Source organism: Glandiceps talaboti, chromosome 23 (assembly GCF_964340395.1).
Source record: "Glandiceps talaboti chromosome 23, keGlaTala1.1, whole genome shotgun sequence".
NCBI classification, from domain to species: Eukaryota; Metazoa; Hemichordata; class Enteropneusta; family Spengelidae; genus Glandiceps; species Glandiceps talaboti.
In genome coordinates, this window is record NC_135571.1 from 10,058,347 (window position 1) to 10,085,511 (window position 27,165).

The following is a 27,165-nucleotide window of genomic DNA, read 5'->3' on the forward strand; positions in this document are numbered from 1 at the left end:
AAATCTATTATTCTACCAATAATTTGCATATGACATGATTTTACCCTGTTATGTAATTTGCATAATACATTACTTTGCAACTTAATATACATATTACTTGTAAGTAAATCTACTATGCATAAGTATAGCTTCTTTTTCATTACTGTCATTTTGAATCGTTTCACTTCCGTAGATAATTGCTGGACAGTCATCCGGATCAATACATCTGGCATCAAAGAGAACGCGACCTGCCGGACATTGACATCCCGGAACACACGGGCGGAAACACTGTGCTTCAATAACACCGACGGGTACGTCTTTATTTTCACAAGTACGTGGACATGGTGGGCCACATTCATCAAATATGAGTCCACGTTCTTCTGGACATTTGATTGCTGAAATATAAAAATAATAAAAATAAATATATTATCAGTATTTACAATTGTATGAAATATGGTTTTACGTGCAAAAATTGAGCAAAACGAAATGTGTTGGTTTTTTTCTAAATCGCACGGATGGCAAACAAAGAATTTAATTGATATTGCCTTTATTCTATTAGAATAGAAATTACTACTTTACTCTATTCTAAACAATAATAGTGACAAAATTTCTTTTTTAGAATCTAGTTTTGTAGTGACTACGCAGCTTTTGTCTGAATCTCAGATGTAATCAGCCTAAGGCAACATCAATTCAATTCTTTGTTTGCCGTCCATGTGCAAGTAGGTTTGTCGGTAGATTTAGAAAAAAAACACATTTCATTGTGAGTAAAATATCAGCAGAAGGAGCAACATACTTTTTTGTAAATGGAAAACTGTTCAAATATCTTTAAATAACTACATGTATTTCTGAAAAAAGTTGTTTTTAAGACAATCAAACTTTGGATTCTGACATTTATATTTCACCAGTGTAGTAGATTTATGTACAATCAGAAAATGAATCAACAGAGAAGTGAATTTTACATGACATGCTAGCATTGTGGTTTTTTCTGTGTTTGTTGTTTTCCCTGTCTGCCTGGTAGGTTTTGGGTAAATTCAAGGACGGCAAACAAAGCCTTTAACTGATGGCGCCTTATAATGGTAAGCCAAACTCAACAGTCTTATGCATACAGGATAAATATTGGCCTAGGAATTTACATGAATCCATCGAAATTCAAGAACACCATCCATCTCTCAACTATGGCTATAACCTAAACTTCCATTTATTTACAATAGTCTACTGTCAGGTGGGTGATTCTAATAGACATGTTCCCAGGTACAAGATGCATTGTGTGTCTCTCCATACTATGCCATGTATTGTGTATGCACAGCACTGTATATCACATTACCCCGGTAGAAGTAAAGTTGTGAAAGTTTTTTAAAAGTGAAAGTTTTCAAAATTTGGTTAGAAGTGCAAAAATGAGGCTAGCAACAGGGAATTTGCAAACCCGCCATGTTGAATGTTGCATCATGGGAAATGTGATAATAAATACTAATGAATTTGCATTGTAAACAATAATGTTACATTGTTTGTTACCACACATAATCAATTCATAGTCACCCTGACCATTCTGGAAGGTTTATTTTATCAGTAGCTCCAGATTAGGTATTACAATAACCACAGATAATCCCATAGTCCGTCGCGTCTGAGCATGCTCAGTCTGGATTGCAAGTTCCCTATTGCCAGACCCCCTATCCCATAACTAATGAAGTTTGTTTACTGCGCTTGTGTGACATCATGTAATCGTCCCTTACATCACTAATATTTTCCTTAGTCGAGCAAAGGAAACAATAGGGAATAATATCGTTGTCTCTGTGTAATGTAAGTCCAATATAACAATATCATACCACATACTAAAGTTAGTTTAATTCATATTTAGTCCACGGACTTACCACATAGGGATGTTGATCTCCATGACAACATAACTCCGCCCTGTCTACATTCAGCTGCATATGCTGATAACACATCACATAGACAGCCATCATCAGCTCCACAGGCACACATATCGTAAACACATGATGCAAAGTATGTCTCTGGTGGAATCACACGATGACATTTTTCAAACCGTACCGACTTCAGAACGGCACATTTCGCATTGGCAAGTTTCCGGGCTCTATAACCGGCCTCTGTACATGGATCAATGTCCCTGGCATCCTCGCATTGCTCCTGTTCCGGTCCAAAGACCTGCAAATCATTTGACAAGTTTATATAATTTATTCATGCTTTACATGTACAAGTTTTGATTTTAAGAAAAGGCCAAATAAAAAAATAGTGTGTTTTTGATAACCCAACCAACCCTAATTTAAACCCCTAATTGCAATCCTAAACATTTTTTTGCATGCAAAAAGTAAAATGGTAACAATTTATTTCTATTTCCATGTACCATCATGCCTTTGCCTCATCTGTGGTCACTTTTTATCGTATTCTAGAGAGAAACCAGGTTTTTTAAAACTATTTTATACAGTCTGCATACCATGTTTGTCTACTTAACTTATAATTGTCTTCTTCTTTTACACCTCATTAAACTCTCTCGGAAGTATTGTGACCGACAAGTATCTTATCTTGTGGTTGAAGTAATTAAAAAAATTCAAAGTAAAATAAAATAAAATTCCGATCTACCTACTCTACTTTCTGAAGTCATGTTATTTGAAACAAACATTTTTTTTATTTTTCCTAACAGAGGTGAGCCTGATTTTATCATAGTTACCATCAAGTTCTTGATCCCAAATACAAGACCTGGGCTTTCAAACTGAATGGTGTAAAATGTTGACCTTTGCCCTTACCTTCCAGCTGTTTCCAAATCGTGATATACTTGTTGTGATTTGATCTCCTCTCATTCTCAAATCATCTTGTGGATAACTGTTAAAATTACCACATAATCCGCATGTCTTTCCACTATATGTACCAGGTACACTAACCTCTACATAACTTTTACCATCCCAGTGTACCTGCAATAAATATGCAAATGATCTAATTAATATGCACTATCATTAAATCTACATTACAGTTTTATCATCCCAGTGAAAACTGCAAGAAATATGCAAATGATCTAATTAATATGCACAATCATTAAATCTACATTACAGTTTTATCATCCCAGTGAACCTACAATGAGAATAGAAATATGCAAATGATCTAATTAATATGCACAATCCTTAAATCTACACTACTGTTTTACCATCCCAGTGAACCTACAATGAGAATAGGAGTCAGAATATCAGAAAAATGTGAAAATTGACAATTACGTTGTCCAAAATATGGGGTCCAAAGTCAAATGTACATTCAAAGGGGAGGTAAAACTATGTGAAATAACCCCTCCCCCCACCTCGGGATGTCACCATAATACTTACTCTTACAAAAATGAGTCTATAGAAGTCTGCAGAAGTCTATAGAAAATTCATAAAGATGTCTATAGAGTGGCTATAGAAATTTGTTCAATTTTATAGAATTCTATAGAAATTCTACAGACTTCTATATTGCCATTTTCGTAAGGGATACACTCGCTGTGAATAATTACTATGCAAAACATCTCAAACCAGAAGTGGTCAGTGTATCCGATGTGACAGGTACATAATCACATTAAACCAAGTGTTCAAACTGTTTTTGGTACAGTACTAACAAATACTATCTTACCTTCAGTCCAACGTCAGTATTGACATAGAAGTTATTACCAGCTCTCATTTCAATATACAGGAATGGGTCTCGTAAGTACGGCATTAATACTGCCTGTCCATTCACCTGGGTTGCAAAGAAAAAGAGGAATACATGTAGATTTTAAAGTAGCATAGATTTAAAAGCCCCTCCCTCTCCCCCTCATTTTACTTTGATTCCCCTCACAGTGTAATTGGTATGTGTATAAAGTTTTTTAATGTTCCACAGCGACGTGATCGCGAACATGCAACATCACCCTGTCATGTAGTCCCAAATATGGATTTCTGTAGAAATGTGTGCCTACTTCATTTTAGCTGTATAACTAAACACTGTGCCTACTTCATTTTAGCTGTATAACTAAACACCAAGCCTACTTCATTTTAGCTGTATAACTAAACACCAAGCCTACTTCATTTTAGCTGTATAACTAAACACCAAGCCTACTTCATTTTAGCTGTATAACTAAACACCAAGCCTACTTCATTTTAGCTGTATAACTAAACACCAAGCCTACTTCATTTTAGCTGTATAACTAAACACCAAGCCTACTTCATTTTAGCTGTATAACTAAACACCAAGCCTACTTCATTTTAGCTGTATAACTAAACACCAAGCCTACTTCATTTTAGCTGTATAACTAAACACCAAGCCTACTTCATTTTAGCTGTATAACTAAACACCAAGCCTACTTCATTTTAGCTGTATAACTAAACACCAAGCCTACTTCATTTTAGCTGTATAACTAAACACCAAGCCTACTTCATTTTAGCTGTATAACTAAACACCAAGCCTACTTCATTTTAGCTGTATAACTAAACACCAAGCCTACTTCATTTTAGCTGTATAACTAAACACCAAGCCTACTTCATTTTAGCTGTATAACTAAACACCAAGCCTACTTCATTTTAGCTGTATAACTAAACACCACTGATAAACAATGTCAAGAATATAGTAATTTCCATTCAGCTACTGAAAAAGTTTAACATTAATAAAATTTCTGACAGCGATATAAATGTAGAACATCTTTTTATTCTCAACAGTCAAGTTTAAATTTGAACTCTGATGGTGATAATGATAGGCGAGTTCAGGATACAATCTGCTAGCACTCTGTTAGCTATCCTGTCCACAGCGCAGGATCTGTGGCTACACTTACTCTCATACTTGATGACAGCTAGCAGAGTCACAGAGTCAGTGCTGTAGACAGTTTGGCTACTAGCTGATACTATGAATGCACTATGACTTACCTCAACTAATCCACTCTGTCCAAGTTGAACTTTCAACCCTGACACGATAACTGTGACCTCTTGAGTCCAAGACACGGCACCAAATGCACCTCTGTCATCGTTCTTAACTTCAACACTATTGACAAGAAAACAAGGAAAATATGAAACTACTTACAAAGCTATTAAACTTGGTGCAGTCTACATGTATCTAGCAGCAATGCTGATACATGCTTACAATTTGTTAATACTAACCCCCACCCCCACCCCCACCCTTCAATTGCACAGCAACCTTCTTAAAGGTCAGGGTTTCAATCTCAATTTCCCAGATTTATGTTATCTCATCAGTGAGGTTATTAGAGTTACGGCATTAGATTTTTCTTTTCTTTTCTTTCAGACCATCTTTTTTCTACATCTCTACCTGACCACTGTTTTACATCTAATATAATATTTTCTCCCTGTCCAAACCCGGTCTTAAGTTTAAAGGGTTAATTTTCAATCCCGGGTCAGTGTCTCCACACTTCCAACGTGTATAAAGCCAACATTTTCCAAATACAGTCCCCGAAATATTGAGGGTCGAAATAGAGCAAGAAGGTTGACAAGGAATACTAAATTACTTGACTTACGTGAAATCTTGGTTTTCGCAGTCCATTGCCATAATATATTTACATGTTCCTTGGAAGTGAATCGTTTTACCATCAAAGGTACGGTAATGTGGATCTCCATAGGCTATACAGGTTGCAGGGCCTGTTTGAAATTAATGATGTATTCATAATGTTAACCAATCATAAATAGTAATGTGGATCGCAATACACTATACAGGTTGCAGGGCATGTTTGAAATTAAGAAATTATACAAAGTGTTAAGCCACCATAGACACCAGTATGGAGCTCAATACACTATACAGGTTGCAGGGCCCATGTGAAAAAAGCAATGTCAACCAATGAAAGTTATGGGAATGAGACTCTCCATACAATATGCAGTTTGCTGGGCCTACTTAACGCCATTATAACCCATACATATCTGTAACAAAATACTTTTAATTGATTTGAATTTTTTGTACATGCCACTCTGTTTCTCCTAGTTTCTGAGGCAGTAATAGTATATCTACTATGATGCATAACTATGTAAAGAGAGGTAAACTTACGAGGTACACATCGTGGACAACACATTCCTGGTGCTATGGCTGGAGTCTCATCCTACAAAGGCAAAACATTATAACATTTCAAATCGGAATTTTTATCATATATATCAGTATTAAAATCAAGGTCGTCAGAGGCCAAATGATGAAACCACTTGCCTCTTGCCACTGTGATTGAAAGTCTTAGAATACGTTTTCTCCTGAACACAGAAACTAAATATCTTTTATCACACAAAAACCATTCTTAGACAACATGCAGATTTTTCAAAAGAACAAAATATGATTGGATTTCTCAAAATTTCAACTCAAAATGGCCCTCAAATTGTAAAATCGTACATTCTTTGGTATAAACTGATCTGATATTATCAAAAATTTCCATTTTGCGAAGACTTACTGCAAGACATGATATTGGTACACATCTTGTTGTGATGCATCGGACTTCACCAGCTTTGCATTCACAGCTTGTACATTCATCCTTTATCCATTTCTCATTAGGCTGAAATATGAAGGACACAGAAAGACATTTAACAAACTATGCATTTTCAGCACATGAATTCATCTTGTATATGGATCCCATACTGAATTCCTCTAGGGATCTAATGTTTTGGTTTGTCTGTCTGTCTGTCTGTCTGTCTGTGTATGTGTATGCATGTATGTATGTATGTATGTATGTATGTATGTATGTATGTATGTATGTGTGTGTGTGTGTGTGTGTGTGTGTGACTGTCTGTCTCTGTCTGTCTGTGTCCATATGTATGTATATCTGTTTATGTCTGTCTGTCTGTCTGTCTGTCTGTCTGTTTGTTTGTTTTAGCTTTATTATCATTATTACAAAAATAAAATAAAAAAACACTTACTTTATAAGTTGTTCCACCTAACTGACATGGTACATTTACATCTGGAAGAAAAGAGTTGCCATAGAAACACAGTTGTAAAGTTAAAATGGTCACTGATAATTTAGGCAAGGTCAGTCTGACTAGACAGAATTTTTTTAATAATATAGATATGAACTGTCATGCCATGAACAAGCCAGATTCAACAAAAAATATGGTACATAATACTCTTGTCATTGTACATCACGACTATGCATGTCTATGTCATGACAACGTGTGTCTACATTACTGGTTTTGCTACCTGTGTCAAAATGTTCAAAATTGCCATTACTTTCCCAGATGTTTCTTTGATTTAACTGGCACTGGTATAATTATGTTATTCACCAATATTTTTCTTCATTCAGCCGGAAAATACTCCTATGCGTTGTCACTACTTGTCTAGCAACACATAATGATAAAGACCCCTTAGGTCTCTCATATTTTCCTTGGCTGAATGAAGAAAAATATAAGGAAATAGCATCTAAGTATGTAATGTTTTGGGCTCTCTCTGAATAGAAATTTTAATATTTTCTCGAGGAAATTGAACATTTTGATACAAATTTGATGGTAGGGCAATAAACATGAATGACAAATACTACTTTGTATACAGATTTTGCAATCAACTCTGAAATGTAGCAAGTTCAATATTTGTTGTGAATCTACAGGAATGTAATATTTGTTACCTCTACAAACTGGACAGCATTGGTCTGGTGGATTATAGAGTTCAAAATTATCTTGACAAAGCAGCACTTGACACTCTTCAACATCACAGGTTATAGCACCATCCTGTTGAATAGTATGCAAATAGAATTGTTAGCCTAAAGGCCCATGTTTCAGTCCTAGGGTCTAGCATTACTATTATCTTATCAGTGTACATAGCACCATCCTGTTGAATAGTATGCAAATAGAATTATTAGATTAAAGGCCCATGTTTCAGTCCTAGGGTCTAGCATTACTGCTATTTTATCAGTGGAACCATGAGGATCACAAAACACTGTCGTGTAGTTAATCAGAAATATATGTTGGCTGAATGCTTGTAATGCTCAACTACAAGACAATGAATTAAATAATGAAAAATGTTGATACCAGTAGCAGGTGTCATAGGTTGCAGATATGTAAATTTGAAGTAATATTGGAAATGCCACCCAAGGGGTAAAATGGGGGGTGGGAGGGGGGGGGGGGGTGTATGAAAACATTAGAAATACTACTGATTTAAATGCTCTCCAAGTCCTTTCTCAAATTAGGTGATTCGATGACAGAGGGTGGCAGCATATTCCAATCAACTATTGTTCTGATGAGGAATGACTTCTTGAAAATATCAGTTTTTGTTTCAAGGTGTTTGTATCTAAGCAAGTACTCTTAGTTAGTGAAAGGTATATGTTAGCTGCAGTGGCCATCCACATAGCCATCTATTAAATTCCTACTCTAGTACTTGATGCTTCAGTTTACTGGATAGACACAAACTAAATCTATTGTTCTTCAACATGTTGATACAACAGTGAGAAGCTACATTTTGTATTCAATGGACATTGGTTTAATGATAGTCTCAATAGTGCAGCTCTGTAAAAGTAAATTTCAGGTACCTGCAATGTACTATTTCAGGACTTCCAATGTTTGTTTGCACCATTTTGATCACAATGTGATGAGATTTGCACAACAGAGGAACCACAATCACCCACTTGTGTAATGTATCACATTATAATAATCTTTTATTTATACTGGATAGTTCTTTAAGTATATAAACACTTGTCTCCCAGGAAGTCTAGTGAAGGCCATACCTCATGGGTTCAGTGTTAATGCAGGAGGAAACCGGAGTACCCGGGGAAAACCTACGTTGTTTGGTAGTTTGCAACACTTTTCTTACTTACAGCGTGGTAAATTTAATCAAACCCTGAATGGATTCAAACCCTGACTGCAGCGGTCATTAAGAGGCAAGTTGTTTAACCACTCAGCCACTTACAAACCTTTTGTGAAAACAGTTTTAAGTTGCATCTATCTTAGAAAAACGAAGACTTGATTATCAGAATGAGAGTAATAGATGACTGACGTTAGCACTCTTTACTTACCGTACACGAACACGTTATACACTGGTTGGTAGGATCTGACCATACTTCACCATTATCATAACTTTTATCTTCAGACTCCACAAAACAACCTGTTAGCACAAAATTAAGACTTCGAAATATCACAAAGAATAACTGACCTTTATCTTGACCTCATTAACAATAACTGACCTCATCTTGACCTTATTAATAACAACTGAGAAAACATCTTATATTTGGCCATTCCAGACTACGAACAAGAAATTCAGAAAACAGCGCCCTCACTCAAGCTGGGGGTATCATCACCTCATAGTACCTTTCTTAAGAGCTTTGTCCCTTGGTATTCCGGAGAAGTTTAAATCAGTTAATTGGTTATCATAGAGCACTGCTGCTTTCCTCGATGTCTGAACAGTACAAAAAACATCCCTGATTTACACTTCTACAGAATACAAGGAACAAAGCTCTTCAAGAAACGGTACTATGAGGTGATGATACCCCCGATTTGAGCGAGGGCGCTGTATTCTCAATTTCTTGTTTGCAGTCTGCAATGGCCTATTAAAATGGTGAAAACTTACGATCACATCTGGCACAGCAGTCACCTTGTCTGGTATATTGTTCGTTGCCTTGACAACTGAGTGTTGGACAGTCAATGCGTAGACATTCCCATGACGACGCATCCTGTAGATAAGACAAGTACCATGATTTCATTAGTATAATATCAATTGGATTACTACATGGCTATTTGCCATACTTAGATGTTATTCCAAAATATTTGTCTTCGTTCAGTCAAGGAAAATATGAGTGACTTAAGGGGTCCTTGTCACTACAAGTCACTAGATGAGTAGGTCTTGGTCAGTCTTGGTAAGATTTGACTTACTTTGCATTCACACAGAGAAAGTAAGGTGAGACTAATTACCTTGCACTCACACACAAAGCAAGGGTATTGGTAAGGTTTGACTTACCTTGCATTCACACACAAAGCAAAGATATTGGTAAGGTTTGACTTACCTTGCATTCACACACAAAGCAAAGATATTGGTAAGGCTAGACTTACCTTGCATTCACACACAAAGCAAGGATCTTGAAAAGGCTGAACCTTCCTTCCTACATTATCTTCAGTACAATTGGAACCCGATGGGACTTGAAATAATGTAATAAATTTATGATTGCAAGTTAGTAAAGACATAACAAGAAAATTGATTGGAGTGGAAAAAATTAGTTTGGATAATCTGAAATTTGAACAATTAATGTTCAGATATTTGGTATTTCACTGTATATAAGGATTGTTTTTTGAGGTACAAAATTTTGCACAAATAAAATTTTCGTCTTTTTTCAAAAAAAAAATTTCAGAGAAAAAAAATAAAATTCAATATAAAATAGAAGCAGTAGAGCCATTGTCATAAACCACAACCTCTTTTACGACACCGTTCAAGACATTTCGCACGTGTCGTGGAAGTAACATCATCTCTGGTTTGTAAGAATGTAATAGAGTTAGTGGCCAGAATTTTCATAGAGAAGATTGTCCCCTTGTACAGAGAGAGCACTATCATCATCTTTAGCTACTAAATAAATCTTGACTATGAATTGATGCAAATCAAAAACACCACTCGGACGGTTGATGTATTACTCTGTTAACCCATTCAGTACTGAAAACTTTGCCGCCAAAATTATTTGAACAAAATTCTTGTTTTTATGTAAGTTTTTGGCATATATCAGCTTCATTTTAGACTGGAATTAAAGAAATGTTACTTCGTAATGAAGTAATATTATTATAACTATGAAAATATTCATATAAATTGGGTCCCAAAATTATTTAAAACTCGTCTCCAGTCATGAAAGGGTTAAGAGTGTATGGTTTAGAACTTACTTCCTCTACAGGTAGCACAACATTCACCATGTGGTGCTGGCTCTATCAACTCGGGAGGACAATCTAACAGACTTGAACATGTCCGTCTAAAACACTTCAGATTACCATTCTGTAAAACAAATAAATGCAAATAAATTAATGTCAAAATTGTATGAATACCAAAACAGCTTTGCGACCTACAGATACTGCATGTAGCGTAATGTTGAATTGAACTTTCCAAAGAGTGTAGTTGTTTATATAACCAGCAATACATCGTATACTGAGCATGTCAGTCAGGGCCTTGGACGTCGATTAGTTCAGAAAGAACTACTGTCCTTGGTCCTCACCAGAATTTTATTTTGTCCCTAGACGTTGTATTTTTTCTCTCTCTTTCATTTCTATATATTTATTCAATATCTGTATAAACTGTATAAGTTCTGGTGAAATAAATTTCAATTCAATTCAATTCAATACAGGGGTCTTATCAATTGAGTTTATCTCGAAAATCACAGTGTGTCTATAGGCCATTGCAGACTGCAAACAGGAAATTGATGATACAGCGCCCTCGCTCAAATTGGGGGTATCATCACCTCATAATACTTTTCTGAAGAGCTTTGTCCCTTGGTATTCTGTAGAAGTGTAAATCAGGGATGTTTTCTGTGTTGTTCAGACATTGAGGAAAGCAGTAGTGCTCTATGATTAATCAAGTAACTTCTACCATGTATACCCCCAAAGTACACACAGACAGGAAGTAGAGCGCCACCAAGTGGCACATTTGAATTTGATATGTATTTACCTCACATGTACACGTCTCACAGGGGTCTCCACCTGGCATAAAAGATTCTCCATTGCGATAAGATATACCAGCATGACGACAACCTGCACAGTAAAACAAGAGATTTTTTGTAGGAATGGCAAAAATGAAATTTGAATACTCATTTGGTGATGCAATAATACTGCAGTTAGATAAACTAATGACATCATTACTTTGTGTCTACTCAAACTAGCCATGTCATTACATTCTGTCTACACAAGTTTTAATGATGTCATTGCATGGTGGTCACATCAATTCCTTATCACATTCAATTTTATCTACACAACTTTTAATGATGTCACAGGATGGAGGCCACATCAATAGCTTAGTATGTCATTGAGTTATGTCTACACAACTTTTAATGATGTCACTGTTTGGTGGCAATACCAATTGCTTCTGTCATTGAATTCTCCAAACCTATTCTCCCTATCAGTGATGCATGTGTATTGACACCACATAAACTGCTGACATATCCGTCCCTTAGGCAAAAAAAAGAGCTGTTTCTGGTCAGCACATGCAGACCTTAAATACCCTGTGTCAGTCTTTTTTGTGTATGTTTGTCCAGCCCATGTAGTCTGCAGATCTGCGGGGCAACACAAAAATAACCCCCCCTACTACAGTGAAGACAAATGCAGAGCCAATCATGAACAAGCAAATGACATGTCCCACATACACACTTGCTCTAGAGTACTAAATAAAAAGAACAGTAACTGCCACAGATAGTAGACTGAGTGACAGGTTTGTTGGGAATTAAATTTAAAAAAAAAAATTACAATCAATGCACCATTTTAGACAAAATGTCCTGACCAGAAACAATTCATTTTTTTGTTACAAAAGTCGTACACGATCTCAATGCTTTCTTAGATTTTGAGACAAAGCAAATAAAATCTTTCATCTTTCTTACCTTGGCATAGTGGACAACATTGTCCCGGTATTTGGATTGTACGGGAGCAGGATTCCGGAACAATACACCGGATCTCAATGCATGTGGTTATTCCAGCCTTTAAATAAAATCAAAGGGAAAAACAAAAAAATAACAGAGAGATGGAACAATACTTTGAAAATGCTTCTTTCCTCAAATTAGTTGACAATATTTGATGGTATTACAGCCAGTTTAAACAGCTCTGCTTTTCAAATATTTTATTTCTTGGAACCATTCAAGTTCTCATACACATAGTTCATTGACATTTAAAATACTGTTTTGTGATTGGCTCCTTTCTGTGATTGGCTCCACCCAAGATATTCCTTGTGATACATGGACACAGATAGGTAACCAGATCATGGTGTATATACTGTTACCAGATCTAAGATACACCCCCACCCCCATACAACACCATGTACTCTGGAGGGGGGGGGGATTGCACACACTACTCAGGGAGATGGTTGCCACCTGACCGTACCCTGTGTTCACCCGTAAAATCCATCTCTGTCATTGATGGTGTTTAGTTTTTGTTCTATAAAATCACTCATAATTAAAGATGACAACATGTCTTACCATCATTTCCTGATGAAAATGTTATTTCAAACGTAATAAAGACAAAACAAGACTAAATGTAACAACATAAGTGACGTCTTATTGTGCAATGCATCTTGGAACCAGAAAATCAACTGTTGTATTTTTTATTGTCAAGTTCAGATTTACGAGACTCTGTGTAATTTTGACATAACTAACCTCACATTTACACGACAGACAAGCATTAGTGGCTGATGTCCAAGATTCTCCATCACCATACTCTATACCTTCAGATAAACAACCTGTAAATAGAATGGATATTATTAATAAAATCATAAGACTCAAAGTGGCCATATGGATGAGGATTGAGTATTTATTTTGGATTTTTAATTTATAAAACAATTTTATCATGGTGTCCTTAACTTGGAAAATCAAGAGGAAATAACATTGACAAAGTCTGTGTTTGTAACTCAATACATTACATTATGTTTTAAAATGTGTAAAAAGTTTGTTATTATACGTACAATAACAAAGATTTTTACACATTTATTATGCTTTTGTAATTTACTGAGTTACAAACAAGGACTTGGCATACTAGTATTTAGTTGCAAATTGATTTGTCAAGTAGGAAGCCATGATAAAATTATTTTATAAATTAAAAATCCAAAATAAATACTCAATCCTTATCCATATGACAACTTTAATATAAGTAGTACATGAACTGTGCTGGTGAGATTAAATAGTTAAACTTCAAAATGTTTTCATATAGCATCATAAGTTTGTTTTGTTTGAAAGTTGATTTCTTGAGATAATTGGGCTGTGGAGAAAATTGTTAAAAACTTATGCCATGAAAATATAGAAGACTTTGGAAATTAAATGATAACCCACAAAATTGGATAGTAAATTTGAAGTTACCGCTGCATCATTCACAACACTGTCCTGGGTTAATAGTTAAATATCGAAAACGGTTTTTGGAAATAAATTGATAACGTCATAAAAACTGAATTGTGGATTTGATGTTACCTCTACATCGTTCACAACACTGTCCTGGATCTTTAACTTTAAATGGACATGTCAGGATAGGACAGTCTATCACATCACATTGTACATTTCCATTCTGTAAATAAACAAAGGATAATTGTGTTGTATTTGTCTCGGAGGTTACAGTTTGTACAGTTGATAAAATATACCTAATTGTACATCTATGGGATGTTAAGAGATCGGAAAATTTGTGCTGGCACAACAGTTCAGCTAGTGAGTTCATTTATACTGTCAGTTGGATGAACTGGGAGGGAGAGGGGGAGGGGGAGGTGAGAGGAGGTATTCCCAGTACCTGAAAAAGACACTTTGTAAAGTCGTTCAGTTTTAACACATTGATCCCTAATGTATAGTATACTGTTGATTGGTCAACTGAGAGGAGGGGGGTGGGGGGGGGGGGGTAGATGTGATTTTACACAACAAAGATAATTTGCACAGTCAGTCAGTTTTACCCTAGTGTATACTGTTGATTGGTGAACTGAGAGGGGGAGGGGGAGGGGGGTTTGAGGTGAGACATCACCTGAAAAAGACAGTTTGTAGTCATTTGGTTTAAAGATATCCCTGTTAATGACATCTGTTGATGAACTGAGTGGGGAGGGGGAAGTCTGAGGGGGGGGGGGGGAGAAATGTTAGACTAACCTGACAAAGACAGTTGGTACAATCATCTGGTTTGAAGACATCTCCTAGTGGATACTGTACATTATTGAACTGACAGGCTTCACAGCTATCACAACAATCACCTTGTACTGGGTGAGTACAGGTCACAGGAGGACAACGAAGTCTATGACACTGAGCTTCAATACCCTGTCAGAGAAAACAAACATAGACTTTGTTAGAGCACCCTCTAGAGGTCAAATGTTGAAAGGTACGCATAAAAGTCATGTACGAAGAAATTGAAGTGACAATTCAACCTGATGACTTCTTGAGGAGAGAATCAAGAAACTCCTAATATAACAATGCATTCTTTTATGATGCAAATTTACTATAACAATGCATTCTTTTATGATGCAAAGTTACTATAACAATGCATTCTTTTATGATGCAAATTTCATAGGACTCTAGGGAGAGTCCCTCACAATTCCATTTCAATGCTACGGGTTCTTGCCAATGAAACTCTTGTTATACATACTATTAATTATTACAGATGTACCAGAGTTTACTTGCAACGTCGCACATGCATACTAGTTGTATTTGCATTGCAGTGCAATACTGAAAACATTACATTGTATTACATACCTGAGATGCAAACGATATGCAATGAGAATGTGACTGTTTATTGTACGTGAAAGCATGTGATTGTAAAAGTATCATTCTTATGGAAATTTGCAGTAAAATTTTCGGATAAAGATATTCACAGAACCCCATTCCGCAAGAGTTCCAGCGTGGGTACTCAAGGGTATTTACATTTGTGCCTGCAGTGTTTTTGCTATGCTTGTGAAAGTACGGCTACAAAGAACATGGTGACCATGACTGCAAATACCTCAAGTATGTCACACTTGCACTGGTGCATCATGGGGTTCTGTAGTATGTATGAGACTGACACTGCTGTGTGCATACTCGAGGCACTGCACTGCATACCTACATGCAAATGATATGCAAATGAGACAATTCCTTGCACACAAAATTGCATGAACATCAGTATGATTTTTTTATTCATTTGCCACTTTGGGTATTAACCTTTATGTAATAATAACAGAACCCCATGCCATGTGAGTGCCAGTGTGGGTATTTGCACTCGCTCTTGCAGTGTTTTCTGCAGCACTTTCACTCGCATATGACCACAGAGAACGCTGCAAGCACTTGTCCCAATGCCTGGAGTGTGGCACACCCACACTGCCATGATGATATTCACTATTAATATTTGAATTAATTAGTATATTATTTGTATATAAGTTGTAGTCAGCTCACCATACATAAACACTCTTCACAATTGTCTGTGGTTGATCTCCATTGGAAACCATCATCATACACCTGACCATTGTGAACACATCCTGCAATTTACAAACAAACAGACAAACAAACAAACAAACAAACAAACAAACAAACAAAATATGAAATTACCAAACAAACACATTACCAATATATTGTAAATCTGGAAATACACCGAAAAATGATGTTCTAATTTTGTTCAACCTCACTGACATATTCATGTGATACCAATCTGGCGTCAAGAATAATCTAACAATTAGAGCTGTTTTGTTTATCTTCATGTTGATGGTTTGATTGATCCTCAGCACAGCCATTTGTTTCTCATTGGGTTGGATTTTTACGACAATAATTATGTGTGTATATTCTGAATTTTCATTCAGCCATCATTTTCAAGTCAAGAACCACATGCATATGCAGACTATAGGAATTTGACATTTGTGCCAGGTTTGGATGAAATCGGCTAATGTATGTCAGAGGTATATATAATACACTTTGAACTATTTTAGACATTTGACCTAATAGATCTAGAGGTCATAGTCAAAGGTCAAGGTCTAATTAGAGACCTCATCATGGATAACATGGGTGTAGACACTTGAAATGAGGTCTCTATCTATTAAGATTCCAGAAATCGCGGGCAGAATGTGAACTTTTTAGATATATATGGCTGTCATTAGGCCATTGTTGCAGAGGTTGAAAAATCAAAGTGACATATATATGCATGTTATAGTATCTAACATCTGTACCAAGTATGGTTGAAATCGGCCAATGCATTTCAGACACAGATGCACAGTTCAACACATGCATGTATGTACACACAAGCACACACACATGTACGGCTTGACCCAAATATAGTATAGTAGTCACCCTTGGGTTTTACCCATTGGAAATACTTCAAGTTACACCTACTATGCTTAAAGTTTTATACATCAAACTATATGTTCCTGAAGACGGCCATGATTTAAATAAATAAATTACTCACCTGGACATCTCTGACAACATTCACCATTGATAGTTAAAGGATTCTGACAGTCTAAACGTGGACAGGTCACGCTGGTACATATCACATTTCCTACCTATAAACAAACAAACAAACAAATGAGTGCACAACTCCTTTTCTGTTTCCACTGTGGATACAAAGTTACAATATTTATATACTGATAAACACTTTACTGTGGACACAGTGGAGAGAATTTCTTTTACACACATTTCAGTTAGCCTCAATAGGGAACTTGCAAACCCACCATGTTGAATGTTGCATCATGGGAAATGAGATAATAAATACTAATCAATTAGTATTGTAAACAATATTGTTACATTGTTATAACCACCAATAATCAATTCATAGTTACCCTGACAATTGTGGGAGGTTTATTTTATCGGTAGCTCCAGATTAGGTATTACGATAACCACAGATAATCCCATAGTCCTTTGCATCTGGGCATGCTCAGTCTGGATTACAAGTTCCCTATTACAATCATCTTGTGTTCAGTGGTAAATTTATATTCGTTATCTATTAAGTTACACAACAATCTCAACTTGAAAAATGACCAAAGGTGATCATAAATATTCTTCTAGTACATGCTCCCTGTGTTAGCTGTAATATTATTGTAACTTACCAAACATTGACATCTATTACAATCATCACTGGGTGGAGTAAACAATTCACCATCATTATAGTCAATGCCCTCATAGGTACATCCTGAAACAATAAATCATACAATATGTAGCTGTAACAGTTTAGTATACCAATGATATCTGACGTATACCTACACATACACCAGAGTAAATATACCTAATACATACCCATGCACACCTAACAACAATTACTGACTCACATATTACCCTGGTATATTTGACAGCAAAATAGTGACACATGCCTCGACAAACTGGACAACAATTACCCACAATCCCATACCCACCAGAGTACCTATAGCTCTGACACATACCCAGGCACACCTGATAGCAATCACTGAGTCACATACCTAGACAAACTGGACAGCATTCACCCACAATTTGCTGTGGATGACTACATCTTCTAAGACATTCAATATCCCTGCAGGAAATGTCACCATTCTGTAAAGAGTAATAGAAACAATTGACAATATTATCTGGTGTTATTCCTGACTTTGTAAAGTTGCTACTCTCACAACCAAGCATCACCATATATGGTGTATTAGTGTGCCCTCGAATGATAGCCAAATTTCAAAATGAGAAAAACTGGCATTTCTTGTGAGTTACCACATAGTAAGAGATAGGGGAACACCAAATTTTGATGCGTCACTAGAAATTGTGTTCATCAGTGGTGCGTCAAATTGGCATAGAGGGCACACTGGTCACCATATATAGTAAGAGATAGGGGAACATCAAATTTTGGTATGTCACTAGAAATTGTGTGCATCAGTGGTGCGTCAAATTGGCTTAGAAGGCACACTGGGTGTTCATGTTTACAGACACCTACCCTACACAAAGAACTAAAAGTTCACCTCTGACCAGCATACATGGACACCTACCCTGCAGACACAACTATAAGTTCATCTCTGACCGACATACATAGACACCTACCCTGCAGACACAACGATAAGTTCATCTCTGACCGACATACATAGACACCTACCCTACAGACACACTGCTGACAGCTATCATCTGTTGTTCTCCATGTCTCTCCATCTTGATATGTAACACCATCAACTTCACAAACATCTGTAAGATAAATACACAAAGCAGAACAAACTGGAATTGTTAAATAACAGTGCTACCAACACACACACAAACACACAATCACACACACACAATCACACACATGCACTCAACATACACACACAGCCATAGACGCAGACAGACACATGCAGACACAGACACAGACAGACACACACACACACACACACACACACACACACACATACATACATACATACACACATACACAATCGAATGCACACAAACATCCACATGCATATTGAATTTTGTATAGAAAGACAGAAAAACATATACCATAAATGTATATCCACTACTGTAATGGGGCTAAAAATTACTGCATGTCCCACTATCATACATCATGCAAGAACTGTGACATGTAAGAAACAAAGCGAACAGTATTTACTCAAATAACATAGCACTGTTGTCTCTCACCTTTGTAGCAGGTTTGAATGGCTAAGAATTGTAACAACAAACAAACAAACATACAAACAGTATCCATTCCTAATGGCCCCTTCTAGCAGCAATGATTAACACCAAAATTTCAAACTTACCAGGACAGACAGGACAACATTCTCCTATGCCTATACTGGGATTACGACATTGAACAGGTTGGCAGGTCTTCTGTTGGCATGTCACATCACCATCCTGAGTAACAAACAAACAAACAAACAAACATATAATACAGAATTTTACCTGAACTGAAGAAATATACTAGATATTTTTGCTAAATCCATGAAAATTCATCTTTTGATATTCAGTTACTCACTGTTTGTATTTTATCAAACGGTACTTTTTGTCTTATCAAAAAATGATACTCCACATCAGTACAGTTTTAACATGGTGACAGATTCAACGCCAAGCTTTCGCTCAAGATTAAAAATTGCCACTACACCATCTAATAAATACAATGTCTTTTTTATAAATAACTGTACTGAATATATCCCAGTTGAAGCTAGTTAAGGTTTTAAATACTGTCTCAAGTTTATCAAGTTACGTCTCCTACACTTGAATATCATTTGTAAGAGATGTTAAAAAAAGTTTACTTTTTACAGCCATTATTCGCGGATCAATTTTCATCTGTCTTTCGACAAAGAACTATGTTGACAAAAGTTGTCTTACCTCACACTGACAGACAAAACAAGCTTGTCGTGGATCATCAAAGGTTTCATCATTTCTGTATTCTTGACCTAAATACTCACAACCTGTGTAAAAGAATTTGAAATTAAATTATAGGTGAACAAACACGACAATTATTCCAGCTTATTATCACTTTATGAAACATTTAGTTCAGCTTTTGTGATGTTCTCTCTCTCTCTCTCTCTCTCTCTCTCTCTCTCTCTCTCTCTCTCTCTCTCTCTCCTCTCTCTCTCTCTCCCCCTCTTTCTATCTCCCCCTCCCTCCCTCCCTCCTCTCTCTCTCTCTCTCTCTCTCTCTCTCTCTCTCTCTCTCTCTCTCTCTCTCTCTCTCTCTCTCTCTCTCTCTCTCTCTCTCTCTCTCTCTCTCAATTGTCTATGAGGTCACAACTGCAATGATTCATTTGTTTATTTTACTACAATATTAATGACATCTGGATTATTTGAACTATAGGATGGGGACATTTGTTCTATGATGTCACATTTTTTTTTTTTATTTTACTGCAGTATAAAATGACATTGTCAATGAATTAACTGAGCTAGGGTCTTGCATTGAAGTCAGCTATGGATAACACTACCACACTGACATATAAACTGGTTTTAGAAAGACCCATGTTGCCTTGCAAATTATGCTCATTAGAATTGATATTTGTACCTTGACATGACGGACATCCACACTGGTTTTGTCTTGGATTATTGCAATCTGCTGATTGACAAACTCGTCTGATGCATTCTACACTGCCATCCTGTAAACAATAAATAACACAATCATTAACTATAGAACTGATATTACTTGCTGTGGTGGTAAGTGTTCCGGAAAAGTTAACAGAGTACTCAGCACCCTTGCAATTTCTGTGTTCCTCTCTCTGAACAAGGTAACAAGGGTACTGAGCCCTCTTGTAATTTCTGTGTTCTCTCTGAACAATTATAAATATTGGACTTACCAGACATCGACATATCTGACACTGATCTCTAGGGTGTGGGAATGTTTGTGTACTTCTGTACTGTGTCCCTTCATATAGACATGCTGTGGAGAAACAATGGAATAGTTACAATATCATACACTGTAAAATTAGATATTTTCACTACTACAAAATTTTGTGATTTTACAGTCTTCAACAAGATCTCAAAGACCATTTTTCTCTAATTATCAGACAGGTACAATTTGTTTGTGAATGTATGTAAAGTGGCCATAAAACTGTTCTTATCAAATGATGGAATGTAATACAAGTCTCTGTATTTCCAACATCCTGTGCCCTGTGTTATTAATCCAATTCAGTTGTTTACTTTCCTCGTTTGTAACATGTTCAGTTCCTCCACGGTCTGATGTTGGAAGTTGTACAAAGATTGAAAGTTTCTTTTCTTTAAAATACCATGATGATACAAACACCAGACCAGTAATATCTTATGAAGGTCTCTAAACACTGATGAACTCTAAGATTTGCTAGCAACTCTCTCACCTGTGCATTCTGGGCAGCATTCACCTTGTACAGGATGAGAACATACCACTAGAGGGCAGTCTTTATCTACACAATTCCATCGTCCCTGTACACAGGTACATTCTTGACATGGGTCTGGATTGAGTACTGGTGGACACTCATCTGTAAACATTATTGTAGATAATTTTACACCTTGATTTCAAAAATAGTTTTAAAATGTTTGATTTTATGATTTTATGTCTCATATTTCTGAGGAGTATAAATTAAAATATAAGACCTATACACATGGTAAGTGGGGCAAGGCAGGGGGAGGTGGGGGCTACTTTACTTCTGGACATAAAGTCATGAGAGGGTGCAATTGTGCACCAAAGCTATTTAGGGATAGTCTAGCAACTACAACTTCGGGAAGTTGTGATGACTTTTTAAAAGTGACCATGGTTTGCATTCCTGAGGGCTTGCCAAAAGCTGTGCTCCATGGGGACTGTGAACAGAGATACTGTCACCCTTCACCTTTTTTTGGTAATGAATACAGATCCAGAAGGTCTACCACATGACAAGTGGTTGCCTCAGTTGTTACGGCAACAAACAATTTTATTGTTCACACCACTAGAGGGCAGTATTTACAGTAAAGGCAACAAGGGTACAACTTACACACAGTCCAAGTTTAAAAGATGATCCTGGAAAAACGATTGCAAATTTCAATGTCTCACAGAGAGGTGTTTTGCATAAGAAGTAGAATTCTTACCTAGACACTGAGGGCAGCATTCACCAAGTCTTGTTACTGGGTTTCTACATGTGATTGGTGGGCATGGTATGGTCTGACATGTCACATCACCTCTCTACATAAGGAACAGATTTTTATCATTTTTTAGGTTGTTAGTTATCATAGTACAACGTATTCTGATCAATTCCTGTGTTTTGTGTTTGCTCATTTACTGCCTGTAAACATAGCAATGATTTCACTATTCCATACCTTTACTAGTTTGAAAGGGCAAGTCGTTCAGGTCCTTTTATATAACCATAATTGCTTCCCAGCATACATCAACACATCTCTAGCTCACACTGTGTTAACACTAGAAACTTTGATATAGCAGTGATCATAAACACTGCTACTGTGGAGTTCAGAAAACACTTACGCACACACATTGGCACATCTCTTCTCAGACCATATGAACACTTTGGGTCGCCCAGCTATGACCTAGAGTACAAGCCCATTACCACTGTGAACTCCAAATAGTAAAATTAACTTACCACACACTGGCAGGTCTTACAAGGATCATTTGGTTCAAAGAAAGTATCTCCATTCTTATGTTTATCATTCAAATATATACAGTCTGTAACATGAATAACAGACACAGACAATATTTTATATCATTCACTACATTAGCATGGTTGATATGCTCTACAATACAACATGTCATTATACCATGCACACGGCAAGTTCAACAACAAATATGGAATATATACTCTGGTCGTTCTTTGGCACGATAACACGCATCTATGTCACAATAATGCGTGTCTCTGTCATTGATCTGCTGTGTTTGAAATATGAGTCTAAACGTTCAAAAATTGCCATTACTTTCCCCGATGTTTTAAAAACATTATTGGCGATGGTATAATTATATTATTCCCCAATATTTTTCTTCATTCAGAACTGCTAATGTTACAGCACAGTAACTACAGCCATGTAACTGGTCTGTTAAAACAGTCATTTTTACAGAAAGTACTACAGTGCTGTAACAGTCCTAATGAACACTAATGTTACAACATAGTAACCACAGTCTTGTAACTGGTCTGTTCCTACATTGCTGTTACAACAATACTACAGTCCTGTAACATTGCTGTAGTAACATTAATGTTACCATTATATAACAATTATGTACCCAGCCTGCTACACAAATGCTACAATGCTGTAACAGGGATGGAGCAAGTCTGTAAAATGAATGGAACTAGTGTGTACCTAGTCTGCTACAGAAACACAGTGACTATCTGTTTCAAATTACTAACCTTCACAGATTGGACAGTTACAATCATCCATTGCTGGAGATGAACATGTCACCTGCTGACATCTCCTATCTATACACTCTATGTTACCATTCTGTAGAAAAAGATGAACCAAACATTACTATGGAAAATGTGCTATCAGCAAACTAAGATAGATGCAGACTAAACTACAATGTGGTAGATTACACAAGTGGTGATAGCAGTGCTTTGGTTATGACACTGGTAATTCAGCCTTCGGTTTACTAAGATAGATGCAAACTAAATCTATTGTTCTTCAATGTGGTAGATTGTTTTGTTTTGGCGAATGTAAATCCATACCGAACAACACTGTACAAGTAATGTACAAAACACCATGCTACCTAACAGAAACTCTATAGTCACTCTGGTTTGGTAGTAACCAGTTCCGTTTGAAAGATGGTAAAGTTCTAAGTCAACATCACTAATAAATGAATCTGCCATATATGTTTTTTGCCATTCATTCTTTATGTGGAATAAACACTAAACATCAAGTACACGAGTGACATCATCAACAAAACAATTTCACAATTATTTAAGTGAAGAAAAAATTACTTACCATACATCGACATGTCTGACATTTATTCCTACGATTGATAATAATTTCACCATTGCTGTAGAGTTGACCTTCGACCTCACAATCTGTAGAACAATACAGAAATTAACAGTTGTGAAAAAAATTGTCATTAGAGTTCAATAAATAAACTTACAGGGGGTCACAATAATATTTGTACCTGGAGTGTGAGGTCAATGACATCAGTTTAAATCCTTCCAAAATTCACTTGGCGTCACATTCTTGGCAGGGAACTTTCCCATGATGCATCTGTCCTAACTGAAAGCGAAAGTCACTTAGATTTTGTTTACTATTTACCCAAACTCTGGGGCAGCAATCATTTAATGAGAGCACCCAATGCTGAGTCTGGGTAACCGAAACTAACATCACAGTATACTGATTGACACAAGAGGGCGCAAATCTTGGTATACTGATTGACACAGAGGGCGCAAATCATGGTATACCGGTGACCACAAGAGGGCGTACATCATAAATGATACTTACGTAGACATAAAGGACAGTTACAGTTATCTCTACCTGGTGAAGTACATGTCACTGAAGTACAAGTCTTGGCAATGCATTCTACATTACCATTCTATGGTTTGAAAGAAAAATACAAACTGATTATTTGGGGAGAAAATAACATCATATATTCATAGTGTACAACAACAGTAACTGTTAATTGATTATAACATAATTACTGGTTATCTGAGTGGCTAGACTTGATTGAGCACTTGGGACAAATTTCCCTGAAAATCAAACGTCTTCAATTCTCTCAAAACTTTGCAATATGAAAACTTGTTCCTTTGAAATAATAAAAGAAATTTCTGGGTCCACCGTTTTGTTTTCAAGGAAAAACAAATTTAGTTTTCATTTGTATATCTGTGCTGTCAATCTTTTTGTTTCACTGAAATAAACTAAACTAAACAAAACTGTCAATGTTTATTTTCCCATAGAGTTATCAAAGTATTTGGCGGCCATATTGGATTCTACGGCCATATTGGATTCTACGGCCATATTGGATTCTAAAATGACTAAAGTTTGATATCATTCGGACCTCTATATCAAAACTTTGTACGATGACCCCCTAATTTTTTTATTGTTTTTATCTGAGAATAGGTTGAAGTTTTCTTGAATGAAGTAACAGCAAAATTTGAAGAGTTTATTTCCAAAGCATATTCTACTTTAATACGATACTTACCAGACATCGACAACTCTTACATTCATCATTTGGATCAGCAAACATTTCTCCATTGCCATATCTCTCTCCTTCAACTTCACAGTCTGGAAAATGTATTTAGAAAAACAAGCTTTAACAGGTCTTCACTGAAGACAGTCCAAAAAAAGATTCAGAATGTATTGTGCACATCACAGTACTATTTGTATAGTAAGTAATCATACTCACTTTGTGTGTGGTAATAAAAAACCCTGACACTTTAATGGGGACACCACTCTCTTTTTCATCTTTATTGTTCTTTCAGTCGAACACCATTGCATCATGGGTCTTAGCAGACATGAATATTAATTAGATGTACACTGAATATTCATGACTCCTAAGAGCTTACTTCCTTCAGATAAATAATCATGAATATTCAGTGTACATCTAATGAATATTCAGTGTACATCTAATGAATATTCAGTGTGCATCTAATGAATATTCAGTGTGTATCTTATGAATATTCAGTGTACATCTAATAAATATTCAGTGTACATCTCATGAATATTCAGTGTACATCTACCAATCAAAAATCATTCTAAGAATGGTTACAGGTGATTGTATTAAATTTATTTTGTTTGGCAGTAAAATATTCACTGGGTATATGATTATTATGTAACAAAGTGTCTATACAAATATCACAAGGGGTATATTTACCATAACACAATCGGCATCCACAGTCATCTAGGAATGGATGTGTACATATGATTGGATCACATTGCTTTCTCTCACATACTATATCACCATCCTGTAAGTACAAGAACAGATTTAGAGGCAGTTATAGTATAAACTGGTAATGCTATATAAAGAAGGTAGTCCACATCATGGTGATAATATTTATGTGCAAATAATTCTGGTTGACTGTTTCTAGCCATTCTTGTAGTTCTCTAATATAGAGGATAGTATGTTTATTGCGTTTCTAGGCAACCGGTCCGATATGCAAAGTTAACAAAATAGTGAAAAATATGTTTCTGTCGTAAAGATAACAAAAGTGAGACAAATATATGACATAGTATTCACTTTGAAAGTTCTCATCTCCATAGCTTTGTATACATATTCACATAAATTGAGCAAAATATCTGAATTAGCAGTACTCATTATATACTCGTACATTAGAGGAATGATGCAATTGCAAACCCGCCATGTTGAATGTTGCATCATGGGAAATGTGATAATAAATACTAATGAATTGGTAGTGTAAACAATACTGTTACATTGTTTGTAACCACGAATGATCAATTCATAGCTACCCTGACCATTGTGGGAGGTTTATTTTATCAGTAGCTCCAGATTAGGTATTACGATAACCACTGATAATCCCATAGTCCTTTGCATCTGAGCATGCTCAGTCTGGATTGCAAGTTCCCTAATGTCTAAGATTGTAATAAAGGCTGCCATCTTACTGTACAAGTACATTTCTGACATGGATCAGACGGGTTAGTGAACATCTGCCCATTACTAATCCTTCTACGGTCATACAAGCAAGCATCACAGCTAGGACAGCATTGACCTGGCATAATGATTGGGTGGGTACATGACACAGCATCACAATCTCCATCGCTGCATTCTACCAAGCCGTTCTAAAAAAATATGGATATATTCATAATATTAATTATTATTATGCATATTTAAAGGGCATAAACTGAGTTTATCCATATTTGGGCAAAGTTTTCGCTGCATATTTTAAAAGGTACTCACAGTATTGTACTTACTGAAGCATATTCACCATCACTTGCAATTGACTGAACTTAAACCTGGTATAAGATATAACATATTAATAATCCAATAACGTAATTTATTATACGTATCAAAATATGTTCTGGAACTCCCTACTATACAACTAACTGTTCTAACAATGGCAGAAGACAATCACAATGTCGTATTTTGTTTGTATAATTCATCACAAAAAATAAGGGATGTAAATAAACATCGTGTCATCTAATTGAAACTGTATGGTCTCTTTAGTTTGGTAGTATCTATGGAGATACATGTATGTTATTATGCCGACATAACCCTACTGTGAATTAAAGTTAGCCTATACTTTCACAAGTTGATGTATCACAGTACCTGACATGAACATTCTTTGCAACTATCTCGTGGGTCTGTAAATAACTGTCCATTTCTGTATGATACACCTTCGTAAGTGC

At 36.1% G+C, this 27,165-nt stretch overlaps 2 protein-coding genes across 2 annotated transcripts; both read right to left on the reverse strand.

Annotated features, from left to right (window-relative positions):
- Positions 1 to 40: 40 nt before the first annotated feature.
- On the reverse strand, positions 41 to 26,576 carry LOC144452707 (kielin/chordin-like protein). Its single transcript, XM_078143850.1, has 25 exons — positions 26,478 to 26,576; positions 25,676 to 25,766; positions 25,004 to 25,086; positions 24,307 to 24,397; positions 23,809 to 23,891; positions 23,238 to 23,328; positions 22,482 to 22,564; positions 21,976 to 22,069; positions 13,214 to 13,296; positions 12,446 to 12,542; positions 11,524 to 11,606; positions 10,749 to 10,857; positions 9,936 to 10,021; positions 9,457 to 9,559; positions 8,906 to 8,994; positions 7,523 to 7,625; positions 6,825 to 6,865; positions 6,362 to 6,463; positions 5,974 to 6,025; positions 5,453 to 5,573; positions 4,851 to 4,965; positions 3,589 to 3,693; positions 2,739 to 2,903; positions 1,848 to 2,139; positions 41 to 374 (listed from the first exon to the last, which is right to left on the reverse strand). The coding sequence occupies exons 1-25, from the start codon at positions 26,574 to 26,576 to the stop codon at positions 94 to 96; spliced, it is 2,742 nt and encodes a 913-aa protein (XP_077999976.1). The 3' UTR covers positions 41 to 93.
- LOC144453091 (kielin/chordin-like protein) lies at positions 13,756 to 21,402 on the reverse strand. Its single transcript, XM_078144368.1, has 13 exons — positions 21,252 to 21,402; positions 20,736 to 20,818; positions 20,447 to 20,537; positions 19,778 to 19,860; positions 19,210 to 19,303; positions 18,576 to 18,661; positions 17,944 to 18,034; positions 17,578 to 17,660; positions 16,941 to 17,034; positions 15,941 to 16,023; positions 14,672 to 14,836; positions 14,018 to 14,111; positions 13,756 to 13,811 (listed from the first exon to the last, which is right to left on the reverse strand). Exons 1-13 carry the CDS (start codon positions 21,400 to 21,402, stop codon positions 13,756 to 13,758), a joined length of 1,254 nt encoding a protein of 417 aa, XP_078000494.1.
- Positions 26,577 to 27,165: the final 589 nt, after the last annotated feature.